This window comes from Helobdella robusta (genome assembly GCF_000326865.2).
Source record: "Helobdella robusta unplaced genomic scaffold HELROscaffold_1, whole genome shotgun sequence".
Classification (NCBI taxonomy): Eukaryota; Metazoa; Annelida; class Clitellata; order Rhynchobdellida; family Glossiphoniidae; genus Helobdella; species Helobdella robusta.
In genome coordinates, this window is record NW_008703570.1 from 1,942,311 (window position 1) to 1,955,759 (window position 13,449).

At 31.5% G+C, this 13,449-nt stretch overlaps 3 protein-coding genes across 3 annotated transcripts; 2 read left to right on the forward strand and 1 right to left on the reverse strand.

Moving 5' to 3' along the window:
- Positions 1 to 1,512: 1,512 nt before the first annotated feature.
- On the reverse strand, positions 1,513 to 3,381 carry HELRODRAFT_158515 (hypothetical protein; the record flags this gene model as incomplete). The annotated part of the gene is made up of 2 exons (XM_009010565.1): positions 1,513 to 1,679; positions 3,198 to 3,381. 2 exons carry the CDS (start codon positions 3,379 to 3,381, stop codon positions 1,513 to 1,515), a joined length of 351 nt encoding a protein of 116 aa, XP_009008813.1.
- Positions 3,382 to 5,098: 1,717 nt separating this feature from the next.
- HELRODRAFT_158516 (hypothetical protein) lies at positions 5,099 to 6,310 on the forward strand (the record flags this gene model as incomplete). Its single annotated transcript, XM_009010566.1, has 2 exons — positions 5,099 to 5,331; positions 5,509 to 6,310. The coding sequence occupies 2 exons, from the start codon at positions 5,099 to 5,101 to the stop codon at positions 6,308 to 6,310; spliced, it is 1,035 nt and encodes a 344-aa protein (XP_009008814.1).
- Positions 6,311 to 12,046: 5,736 nt separating this feature from the next.
- Positions 12,047 to 12,259, forward strand: HELRODRAFT_62845 (hypothetical protein; the record flags this gene model as incomplete). The annotated part of the gene is made up of 1 exon (XM_009010567.1): positions 12,047 to 12,259. A coding segment is annotated over one exon (213 nt), but the record flags the coding sequence as incomplete, so codon positions are not given.
- Positions 12,260 to 13,449: the final 1,190 nt, after the last annotated feature.

A 13,449-nucleotide genomic window follows, 5' to 3' on the forward strand; every position in this document is an offset into this window, starting at 1 on the left:
TATATATAAAGAAATTAATAAACGTTAAATGGGTTAAATGGTGAACCCATCCAATCCACAGCTACTGGACGATGGCTCTGTTCAGTTTGTAAAGCTGGTGTAGGTAACAATTCAATCAAGTGTCAGCAGTGTAACCAGTGGTGTCACAAACGTTGTTCAAAAATAATTGGTACTTTATCTAAAGTGTCCAATTTTGTTTGTCCTGCTTTCATCAATCCACAACAACAAATTCGAAATAGCAATGTTTTGAAGCCATTAAGGTAGAGAAAGTCACATCGTTTCAGTATCTAGGGGATGTTCTAGATTGTACTGGAACAGCTGAAGCTGCCGTTCGAGCACGCATACGTGCAGCCTGAAATAAATGGCATCTCCTTGCCTCTATATTGATGCAACGAATTAGTCTGAAGGACCACATCAAATCCACCGAAATCCTGCGTCGTGCTGGTTTAGATGATATAAAGGACGAATGCCGGCAACACCGTCTGCGGTGGTTTGGTCATGTCAAACGAAGTAGAAACAGTGCCATAACTTCTCTTGCAGATGTCGAAGTACCTGGCACACGTCCTAAAGGCCGTCAAAAGAAGTCCTGGTCGCAAACAATCGAGCAAGACATGAAAGCTCTAAATTTAAATGAAATTGATACAACTGATCGTCTAATTTGGCGCAAAAAGTTGATAGCAAAAAAAGCAACGTCCTACCTCGGGGAACCGGGACTCTGGACGCAAAACGAAGATTGATTGTTAAATGGGCAAAATCATTTAATCAAATATTATATATATATATGTATGTATATATATATATATATATATATAACTAACTTATATATATATAAATTGATATATCAGGTATTAACACCGATGGTGGCTATTTTGCCGAAAAAAGCTTTTTTGTTGCAATTAAGTTATTTTAATTTTATTGGTTTTAATGTAATATCTTTTATTGATTTACTTTTATTTTACTATAATAAATAATAAAATAAATATTGAAAAATATTTTGTCGATTTAATTAATAAATTCAATACTGAATTACAACATACTATTAAAAAAATAAAAAAATAAAAATAAGTTAATAAATAATAAAGCAGCTACTAAATTCAATGAAAATTGTTCACGTAATCACCTTTTTTTTATTAAACTAATTTTTTTTTCAACCATTGACTAAGTATCGAAATTTGCACATCCATTTTCGATTTTCTCAAACATTTAGTGCTCCTAATTTTGTTTTCCCATTTTTTTCAGTTATGTCATTTGTTAAAGCTTTTTTTTGTTTAATCAGAAAAATTTTTGATGAAATATGTGTCTTGAGACTTGTTTCCAAAGATCAGGACGGTGAAGAGTATTGCAAATTATTTCAATCCATGTGCTTGTACGTTTTCTTAAATTATTAACAATCATTATCAAAAGTTACATTTATTCTTATAATCATTGTCAAATTTACGCTTCTAACCTTTTTTGAAATGATAAATATTTTTAGAAAATTTGGATATGAGTGTGAGATCATTGAAGGATATGTTAAAGGTCGGGGTTATCGAATTGGACACATTTTTCAAAATGATTTCCTTCACTCGTGGAATGCTCTAAATATTTGTGGCTTGTGGTATCTAGTGGATCTTGATTGGACTTGTAGACGAATTTATCGACAGCAGGTAAAGTTTTATTTTTATGTTGGTATTGTTTTTCTTAAAATATTTTGAGACTAGGTATTTTGTTTGAATCAAGAATTTCATCTATTTTTGCGTGTCTGAGTAAATCCATACTTTCCAATATGTTAACATTTGTTGTGAATATTAGGTTTCTAACGGTTATATTACTATTGTTTAAGCATTTTAATAGATTTGTTAATAGATGATAACAAATAATATATTTAAGATCAAAAACTTAAATTTCAACTTTGGAATAACAATCTTTTGTTAAGAACATACTTTTTTGTTTATGAAGTTACAAGACAGTTAACACTGCATGCACATACTTTTTAGAAATAAAAATGTTTGCGTAGTGCGTTTGCTAGCATCTATTTTCATTATTAAAGATGATTGCGTATCGCCACATACATATATAGTTTAAAAGATCTAGAAAAATTTATTTTGTATTTTTTGACGCTTCACGGAATCGGTCGAATATATTCTTTCTGAATATTCTAACTCTGGCAAATTCCATTATATTTCAAAATTGACCGACTCGATTTTAACAAATGATGTTTATGATCTAATTTTATAAATAATAATGATAATGTTTTTATCTTTGTACTCAATTGTAGTTACAATAAATAGTTACAATAATAATGAATAAATTGACTTATGTATTGTTATCAAGCTTGAGTAAATAGGCAAAGTTTCATTTTGAACATATGGAAGAAAGTATATAAAGTGTATTGAATGGAAATTTTCGTGAAACTAATTATAAAAATGTTTTATTATTAACTTTCAGCAACAAAACTCTATTGTTTGCAATACGGACAGCTTTTACTTAATGCCTTCTCCTCAGGAATTTATTTTCACACATTTTCCTATTGACAGCAAGTGGCAGCTCTTGGAACATCCAATAACGAAAAATACGTTTGAGAATTCTATTTTCTTTAAATCGGCTTATTTTAAATATGGCATCAAATTAATGAGTAAATTTGATAGCGAAATACGCACAAGCGAAGAGTTGCTATTTCAATTCAAAGTTGATGTAAGTAAAAATATTTTTTATGTCTATTTTCATTTCATTTTTTAATCATGCATATAAATAATAATTGTTTCAAATTTAACATTTTAATTTAACCCTATGATGGACAAAAAATATTACCTATGACAGGGATGGGCAAACTTAATTATATTGTTATTATTATTATTAATATATGAGTTTTTATATAGCGCCTTTTAAAGTGAGCTTCTCAAAGCGCTCTCATAAAAATGAAAATACACAATCATAAAAAAATCAAGCAAACCACAAATTAATCAAAATAGAAATCAAAGTTATTAACAGTTATTAACAAAAATAGTTAATTGTCAGAAGTGGTTGCCGGCTTCACATCGTGTCTTTTGTTGTTGCTGAATAACCAGTCTCTAATCCTCACATATTCAGGTCAAGTACCTTCGTTGCTGACCAAGCTAAAGAAAAATTTCTGATGGTCGCATAGTCGAAAGGACGTTAACAAATTATTATTATTCAACTCTGCATTCTCATTTTCCAATAACGGGTAGCAGGATAACCTATTTCTATCTCAATTCCTATTTTCTTTATATGCTCAATGACATCATACGCAGAACATTTCCTAGCGTTGCTCATGTGAAAAAACCTCTTACAAACAAAAGGTTTATTCGTCTTGATTCTTGAATCACTAGCTGGACACAAACCAGTGACAACTGGACGCTTTTTCTTCATGATCATAACCATGCTTCACCCGATTTTTCCGTCTTTGGACTTTTTGAAACCGTCAGAATCACCATCAGTATTTAGTCTCTGAACTTTAATGAACCCGTCGGAATCTCCATCACCTTTTATAAAAATTTTGAAGTTGCATCATCAGTAATATTTAAAATTTTGTTAATAATTATATCCTGTTTACTTAGAGTATTATTAATAGTATCAGTTTGTTTTTCTACAACTTTCACCGGCTCAGCTACATTCAAAACTTCAGTTAACTTTTTGACATCTATCTTGAACTTATCTCCGCCAACTCATTTTGCCTTTCAACTGCATTCATTAACTTCGCCCCCACCCAGACTTGGACCACCGAAATCAATCAAATCAATGATCCTCCTTTGTCCATCAGGGGACCGTCGAGGTCGATGGTGTACATCTAAGCATGCTCTTTACATTTCTTTTCTTTTTTCTTTCCAAAAACCTTTTCTATCTTTGGTCAGTTTTATTGAATTCAGAATACCAACACCAGTGCATTCGGTAATGTCGTCTATCCATTTCTTTGCATGTCTACCAACTTTTTTCTTCCAATCTCTTTTCCTCATTAGAACCATCCTAATCAATATGTCTTCCCTCATTCTACCATTCTACAAATGTGTCCAAAAAATCCCAATATTTTTTCTCTGACTTTGTCATATACACTTTTTTGCCTTCCAAGTTGATTTCTGATGGTTTCGATCTATACTTTCTGCCTCCAACTGATTCCCAACAAATTTCGGTAACGTTTCATCTCAAATGCTTCCAGCCTGTCCTTGTCTCTTTTCTTTATTGTCAATGTCTCATATGCATAGAGCAAGCTCAGAAAAATGCAAGATTCTATCATTCTCAACTTTGTTTTTATAGATATATTTCTATTTTTCCATATTTCATTCAATGATGCGAACGTTCCATGGGCTATTGCTATCCTTCTGTCAATTTCTTTTGTGCAGTTGTTGTCACAGATTATAAGACTGCCAAGATACACAAACTGGTCTATTTGTTCGAGTTTTTCTGATTCTTTCTGAAATTCCGCATTGTTTCTGCCTTTCCCCGTAATCATCACAACACTACTATTTTTAAATACACATTTTTACATTTGGTTCCACTTAAAAAAAACTTATTTATTAGTATACCCTGTTCAGTAACGTTTACTGTCCGCATTACAGCGACATGTCATTACATAAAGAGATATTTTGTGAAATTCCGGCGTGAAAAATCAGGCGTATAACGTTAATGAAAAAATTTTGAAATTCCCTCGAAGAAAGAGTCGGATAACGATGTAATAGTTAAGGCGTTTGGTCTTGCTGGTGTAGTGAGCTGGTTTGAAGGCAAAAAGATCTACGCCTCTCACATGCAATATGTTTGGTGCGTAGATTCGTTTTAAAAGTTTTGAAAATTTCACCAAGAGCCAAGAAATTCAACTAATATTAGCTAGTGAGGCCAAAATAATTTTTTTTTAAATGGAATAGCTTATATTGATTTGATCATAAGTTACATAGAGAAAATCGTATTCCTATTGCTCGCACTGTACTAACATCTAACGGTCTGTAAATTGATTAATTGTGTTACTGCATATATATATTGCAAGGTGGCAAGCAACGCATCACACGCTCGAATATGATTTATTGTCATTTTGCGAATTAAAACAATTAATTTAAAAATTATATAGGACGATGAATCTTCTCTATTATGTTCGCTGGAAGGAGACAAAATGAATTCACCCAGTTCATTTCAAGACCAGTTTGTGATGCAATTTAAAACAGAAAACGTTGTCAACTTTCGCGTTCGTTTCCCATTCACCGATAATTATAAATTAATATTTTTCATAAAAGATAGCAATGATCATTATTACGAGGAAATGTGTGAATTCAGAATATATTATGTTGGGGAAATCGCTATGACTCCATTTCCACCTTCAATTCAGTCGCTTTGGGGTGCCTCACAGTTCGCAACCAAAAATAATTTAGCGTGTTCTGTAACTGACCCATTACTGAAAACAAATTATCAAGGCTTTATTAATTTAATAATTTCAAATATTAGAAGTTTCAATTTCAAAACTACTTTAAGCAAATCTAATGATAAAACTATAAGATTGATTTCGAATCAATCAATTCTTTCAAGAAAAATTAATGACAAGTTGTTGATAACAGTAGGCTGCTCAGAAGTTTGTGAATATTGTTTAATGGTTTTTGCTTGTGCTGATTTCGATAAACTAAAGGAATATCACTTAGCTTTTCAATTTGCTGTCACTAATGAGAACAAAAACATGAAAATTACATTCCCGAATCTTGCTATCGGCTTTCTTGGGCCTCAATCTTTGAACAGTCTTTTTCAAGTGCATTTACTCGAGCAAGATGATTATTTTATTGAATTTGATAAAAACAACATACATTTAAAATTCAGAACTGAAGCTTTTTCCAGATTCACTTGCAAATTGCTAGAAGTCATTGATGAAACTCTGATAAATAGAAACGTAAATAAATTACTTCAAAGGAAGAATGAATATTTATTTGTTAATTTAATTTTACCGTCCACAAATGTATTCTTATTGCAGCTCTTTGTGTCAATGAATAGTTCAACTTTTGTTAATGTTTATAATTTGTTGTTGAAATCTCATAAAATATCTGCAACAGCCAATTATCCAAAGCAATTAAATCATTGGAATGGGTTTTTACATGAACCCTTACGTTACGAGTTAAATAATGTAGACGAACATACTTTCAAATTAGAAGTAAAAAACGCACACAAGATTGTTATGAAATTCAACAACACAATTTATGACTTTCACGAAGTTGAACACAACATATGGCGTTTGGAAACGTCATTTTCTGAGTACAAATGCGGAAAAGTTCTCATCCTAGCATGTTTCAACGATAAAACAGATTGCTATAATGCTATTTTGCAATATAAAATTTCTTGTTGATAACGTAAAATATATTTTTGTTTGCATTTTCACCATTTTGATGTGCCTATTTTAAGTTTTTATACGATAACATTTGTTTTCAGAATTTCGGTTTTATCGGGAATGCTTATTAAACCCCTGTCACGATGTTTTAAAATTTTCACTCAATATAAGTTAATTGTAGCAGGTCGCAGTTGTTATATTTTACTTTTATATTTTTCAAAGTTGATATAATTTTTCAAAAAAACAATATATATATATATATATATATTGATGAAAATCACAGCAATTAGTATCCTGTTTAATTTTTCTAACGGTAGATCGTAAATCAATGTCAAGTTTTTTGAGTTCAAAACCAAAATTATTATTTATTTTAAGCATGATAGTATATAAAGCATGTGTGAGAGCAGTGATGGTATATGGTGGTGAAACTTGGGTGTTGAGGAGAGAAGAAAGTGTACTGCAGAGGGCTGAAAGAGCTATGGTGAGGATGATGTGTGGGGTTAAAGTGAAGGATAGGAGGAGTAGTACAGAGCTGATGTCGAGGATGAGACTGAATGAGGACATTGTGACATTGATAAGGAGATCGAGATTGCGGTGGTATGGACATGTGTTGAGAAGGGATGAAAGGGTCGGGATTAGGCGAGTGTTGGAGTTCGAGGTTGAAGGAGTGGTAGGAAGGGGTCGTCCGCGATTGGGATGGAGAGAGCAGGTGGAGAAGGACAAGGTGAAAGCGGGGTTGCGTGCTACTGAGGCGAGTGACAGATGTGGATGGCGTCGAGGAGTATTTCGGTTTCATCATAGGTAGCCAAACGGCAACCCCCGATCTCGGGGAAAATGTCGTCTAAACGTGTGTTGTTTGTTTAAGCATGATAGAACAAAAAAGCTTTTTTTCAGTATTCCTATACCATTTTCGGTGTTCGAATTGATACGTTGTGTATGTGGCCAAATGCTCAAGCGTGTATATACCGTGTCTATACAATGTTAGTTCGTTGTTTGTTTAAAAATTATTTACATTGATACTAAAAGTGGCATTTTTGGCTTGAAACATTTAGAAATTAAACAAAATTAAAATATTTTTCTTTAATATTTGTTAAATTAAACCGAGAAATTGTTGTCAGTAGTTATAAACAGTTAAATACATGCTTTCGCGCTTTTGCATTGTCAAATGTTTTTACAATTCCAACACGGTCAACCTCTGAAAATCGATCTTTTTCTAAGCATAAAAGGCATATGTTAGCCTGTATAGACCCGTTGACGGACGAAGGTTAGTTTGTACTAATTTCATCATAGAAAAAATTGGTTCGTTGCTGGCTGTGGTCATTGGTAAAGTCAGAAAAAGACAGTAGGAGATGACTTATTCAGGATAGCCGGTATCTGCTTCTGATAAGTCTATCAAGTGCTGCGGGAACAAAGGTTAAAACAAATCGACAATTGTGCAAAGAGGTTCAAATCGAGTTTTTAATTGCCTTAAATATTTGTCAACAACTGGAAGATAAACATTAACTGTAAATGTATCGTAAAGTCTTTCCAGACAAAAATCATTCAATATTTTATCAAAAATTTGTTTTATTGCGTGATCTTGTGTCTTATTGAAACGTGAGCATTCCAATCTTCGACCATAATTTCTGCATAATGGCTTGTTTTAGAACTCATTTCTCATTGTTGAAATAAAAGTAATAGTTTCACCTAAGAGAACCACTGATACACTTTAATTAGAAACAGCATGGATGGTACGTAAAATTGTTTCCCATAACAAAAATTTCGATTTGTTAATATGTTCCGTCAAGCGCATTGTTACATATTTGTATTTTTTGAAGGGTTTTTATGACGATTGAGTCATCAAATATATTAATACTCATTAAACTTTTTCACACACAGGCCTAGCCTTTATTTATCGATCACCTCACCAGTCTATCAATTTGCCGTTACTTCATTTTATATTCCATCGCCAATTACTTTTCTTTTATTTGTCTTATTATTATTTATTTTATTCTAACGTATTTTATTTTTCATGTTTTATCATTTCTCTTCCTCACTTTTTGTATTTATTTTTTCACTTATTTTTTTTAATTTGTTTCACTGTCTTGCATATTGTTACAGTTTCTGCGTCTGTCAGATCCTGATTTTTAAAGAATAATAGAGATTGAATATTGCTGAATAAGTGCTCATACTGATTTGTGCCGACTACGTACCTTGTTGAACTCAGATGTTTCAAAGTGTACAGTTTGGTGTCAGATCCACAAGCTTGAAGCGAAGCCCAATTTGAGGCACTAAACCCAAAAAATTTACGCCCATTTTTCACTATACCAAAAAATGTTTTCATTTCAGCACAACACTCAGCTGAATCATATAGTACCAAATTTAATTAGTGGAAAACACAATGAACATAGGTAGCATTTGGTGAATGTTGTTAAATGCGCTCCTGAACCCCTGAAAAAGCTCCAGAAAGTTGCAGGCCTAATTTTCTGTAAAAAATGTTATCGAAGGCTTCTTTCGAGTGAAGAAATCAGTTCATTCTGATTTGTGGGCTGAGATAACGTACAGATCCTATAGGTTCCTCCAAAATTTGATTCATTATCTGATCATATCTTCCAACCAACTGAACAAGTGCTACAAAGTTACCACACCCTAAAGTATCAACATTATTTCTAATTTTTCTGTGAACTCTGAAAGCTAAATTTTTGTTTCTAATACTTGATGCCAGAAGTTTGTCTCAATAGTACACTGATTCAAAAGTTCTTTATCAATTCAAATTTTCTGATTTAAGGGTAATTTTTCAACTAAGATAAAGAGTCTTGGTGAAATTTTATTTTTTGAGACGTGTGAGCCCAATCATTTAGATCATTTATCTATTCAAAGCGAAAATGTGTTGAATCGCGATTTTGGTGAATATGATAGCCAATTTAGTTTTAATTTTTTTTCCTAAAAGATGTTATGGTGAGATATCAAGAGCTAGAAAATTTGCGCCCTTTAGCAACACTAGGAAAAACCGCATGATCTTCATTTGGCTGACGTGGCCCGTGTTTTTAAAGTAGATCTTTCAATCGTTCATTATCAATAGTTTTGGAATATAATCCCCTGTCAGAAGGAAAAAGGCTATATTGTTTTTGAGAACGACGTCTGTTTCATATGTTTCAGTATATTCATTTTCTACGAGTGAGATTATCATTATTATTTTCTATTTCTACATTGTCAATAATAATTCTATCCTGAGCGCATTTTTGTTCAATCGTGACTGGCAAAGAAATAGTGTTATTTTGCTGATTTAGAATTTCATTTTCAGATAGTGTTTAAATTTGGCATGGAATTAGTTTTTTGAAACAACGTTGTTAGTTTAAGGACATTTTCAATGGACATTTTGTTTTTTTTATTTTTCTCCGCTCATTTTCCATAAGCATAAATTAATTTTTTCTGAGCTAAAAAGAAGCCAAAAATTACAACTACAAAAAATGGTAATAGCTCTTCTGAAACAAAAATTTAATCGTTACTTTTGCTAAATAAGATCTAAAATTTCACCTAAAATAATTGAATTTGTAAAAATAACCTACCCACTTCTGTAGTAAAACGATTGCGAAATGTGAATAAATTAATTGACGACGACAAATAAATTACGAAATGTAAATGAAAAATGAATACTACGATAGGTACCAAAAACTATAAAATTATGAACCTTAAAAGTGAACATAATTTAAAAGTTATACATATAATTAAAAGAATATGTTAATTGTTTATCGGAGATGTTACATTAACTTTGGTCCAACAACAGAAAAATTTTGGGTGCATGTTTACGTCTCGGCGAACGAAGCGCTTATAATAATATTCTAAGAATTTGACTCAATGGTTTGTTAGTCAAACCTTGCTGGCTTCATCTCTCAAATAAATAACGTAGATGCAAAACAATTAAGCGGCGGACCTAGAATTTTTAGTGGGGGGTAATTGACATTCGTAAAATATCAAAAACATTTGATGGGTCAAGTTATTTATATTTATATAATCATTAGCAGAAAGCAACCTAATATCATATTCATAATACAAATCAAGTCAGGTAGTTTCTTGTTAAAAATTAGTAGTCTAAAACGATTTTTTTTTAAGAAACCGAATTCTTAAATATACAAAATGATAACTAAAATCAGATCATGAATATGATCAGATATACAATTACGAAAATAAACCTCCAAATTGCTGTGCTTTAAAAAACATATTAATCTACTATAATTTATTTTACGTTATTCATTATGGCAAAATTGTCATTGACAGGTACAATGTAGAAGTTTCTACGAATGTTTATTAGTGCTAAACCATTTAGCCTCTCTACTATCGTGCTTGAACGTAAACGGCATTTGAGTATTTTCATCGCGCCGAATGATCTTTCAGCAGAGCAAGTTGTTATAGGCAGCGCTATACTTTTATAGCTATTTGAAGAAATTGCTTCACTTGAACAAATATTTATGGTACATTCTTTAGAGCAAAATCTCATATACTGATAATATAAACAGAAAGGAAAAGAAAGAAAAACTGAAAAATACTAACATCTATCAAAGTTTACCAATTGTTTTTGTTGAGCAATTAAAAAAATGTGCATGTTAGCATATTTTCGCACATATATATTCACACATACATCACATCGTTTCAATATCTAGGGGATGTTCTGGATTGTACTGGAACAGCTGAAGCTGCCGTTCGAGCACGCATACGTGCAGCCTGGAATAAATGGCATCTCCTTGCCTCTATAATGATGCAGCGTGACATCCCACTACCACTACGATCAAGACTTTATAAATCTGTGATACCTCCGGTGTTGTTATATGGTGCAGAAATATGGCCAATGACAACCAAACTGGAACAACAACGAACCGACATAAAAATGCTCCGATGGATGCAACGAATTAGTCTGAAGGACCACATCAAATCTACCGAAATCCTGCGACGTGCTGGTTTAGATGATATAAAGGACGAATGCCGGCAACACCGTCTGCGGTGGTTTGGTCATGTCAAACGAAGTGGAAACAGTGCCATAACTTTTCTATCAGATGTTGAAGTACCTGGCACACGTCCCAAAGGCCGTTCAAAGAAGTCCTGGTCGCAAACAATCGAGCAAGACATGAAAGCTCTAAATTTAAATGAAATGGATACAACTGATCGTCTAATCTGGCGCAAAAAGTTGATGGCAAAGAAAACAACGTCCTGCCTCGGGAAACCGGGTCTCTGGACGCAAAACGAAGATTGATTGATTGATATATTCACACATACATACATATTTATATATAGAGAGAGAGAGAAATTTAAGCTTTATACATACACACACAAGGGAAAACACTCAAGCGCACAGATATACACAGATCTACCAACACTTTCAAAATTAAACGTACTCATACAATTACTCAAGAACCATGCAGATTAAATAGCGCCATAAATAATTCAATATAAACAAACAAATATCCCTCCACCAATAAACTCATAAGGTAAGTAAATATAAACCCAGTGATGGGCATAGTTTAATTAAATAGTTGCAAACTAATAGTTTAACTACTTTTTTTTAGTTTCCTTCATAGTTTAACTAAAAAAAATAGTTTAGTTAAAACGATAGTTTAACTGAAATATTTTAGTTGCTAACTAAATAGTTTAACTAAAATATTGTAGATAAATATCTTTTATCCATGTCTTGACTTATGGTTTTTAAATATTAATTTTAATTTGTAAAAAGTTAAGCTTTCCATATTTTTAAAGCAAAGTACATTCAATGTTTTTGGTTTTGGATATTTGGCTTGTAAGTCTGACAGTGTCAGCAGCTTATTGGCATATCCGACAGTGAAGGAGGCATTTCGCAAAAGTAACTCCACGTTACCAAGTTCATCTGCCGTCAAAAGATTATTCAGTGTTGCTTCACAAGTTTTGAGTGCAAGACGGTGTCGGATGTCTGATGAAACTTTAGACAAGCTTGTGTTTCTTCAGTCTAGGATGAAATAAATACTGTATATATTTGAACTGAAAAGACTAAAGAACTTTCATAGTCAGAACATTACTTAATTTACTGCATGAAAATGTTCATGTTTTATCAATTATAGAATTATTTAAAATACTATGTGATGAATTTTTAAATTAACTGTTACTGACTGCCATTATTCTGTTACAAAAGCTTACATTTTTGTATTTTCAAGGTATTTAAATTTCTAAGTGTTATTTTAGATTAATGACAAGAAAATACATGTTTTGAATAGTTTGTTATGTTAGTATTAATGCCACTTTTGATTATGTCTGTAAAAAAGTAAATATAAAAATAGTTGGAAAAAGTTTAAATACTTTTTTTAGTTTAGTTAACTACTTTTTGGAAAAATTTTATAACTATTAGTTTAACTACTTATTTTTAGTTGAAAAATAGTTATAGTTTAATTAAAAATATTTAGTTAGTTGCCCATCACTGTATAAACCTCATAACCCCTATATAACAAAACGCTAAGTAGGGCAAGAAGTGCAGTAAGGATAATTAAATATATTATTTATTAATCAAACCCACTCACACAAACATTCAAACCAACTGATTCAGATCTAATCATGCACAAACACATACATTCATGCTAACTCACACACATGCATACCTCGTCATGCACATTTACACACACACATACTACGCGCACACTCTTTCATCATAGACACTCAAAATCACTCATACATATAGACAAATTTAAAATACTACGGCATCAAAAAAATTTCCCAAAAATATATAAATATATTATAATTTTATATATATATTTATTTTTTATTTTATTATTCCAAGCACAAAAAAGTAAACATGTACTTGTATCAGTGCCATAAATAAAATGGAATACATACATATATATATATATATATATATATATATATATATATATATATATATATATATATATAATTTTAGTTTTAATATTATTATAAATATGTACAAATAATTTTGAAAAAGGAACATAAAACTAACGAAAAATTTTAACAACGAAAAACTTAAAAATTTTAAAATATTTGAACGATAGTTGTCAAGGTGGCAACAACAGCGTCAAAATTGTGAGGCCGAAATTAGTACAATTTATTATCATTGTTATTATTATTGTTATCATTATTGTCATTATTATTATTACTGTTGTTATTATTATCATCATTATTATCTATATATTATTATTATATTC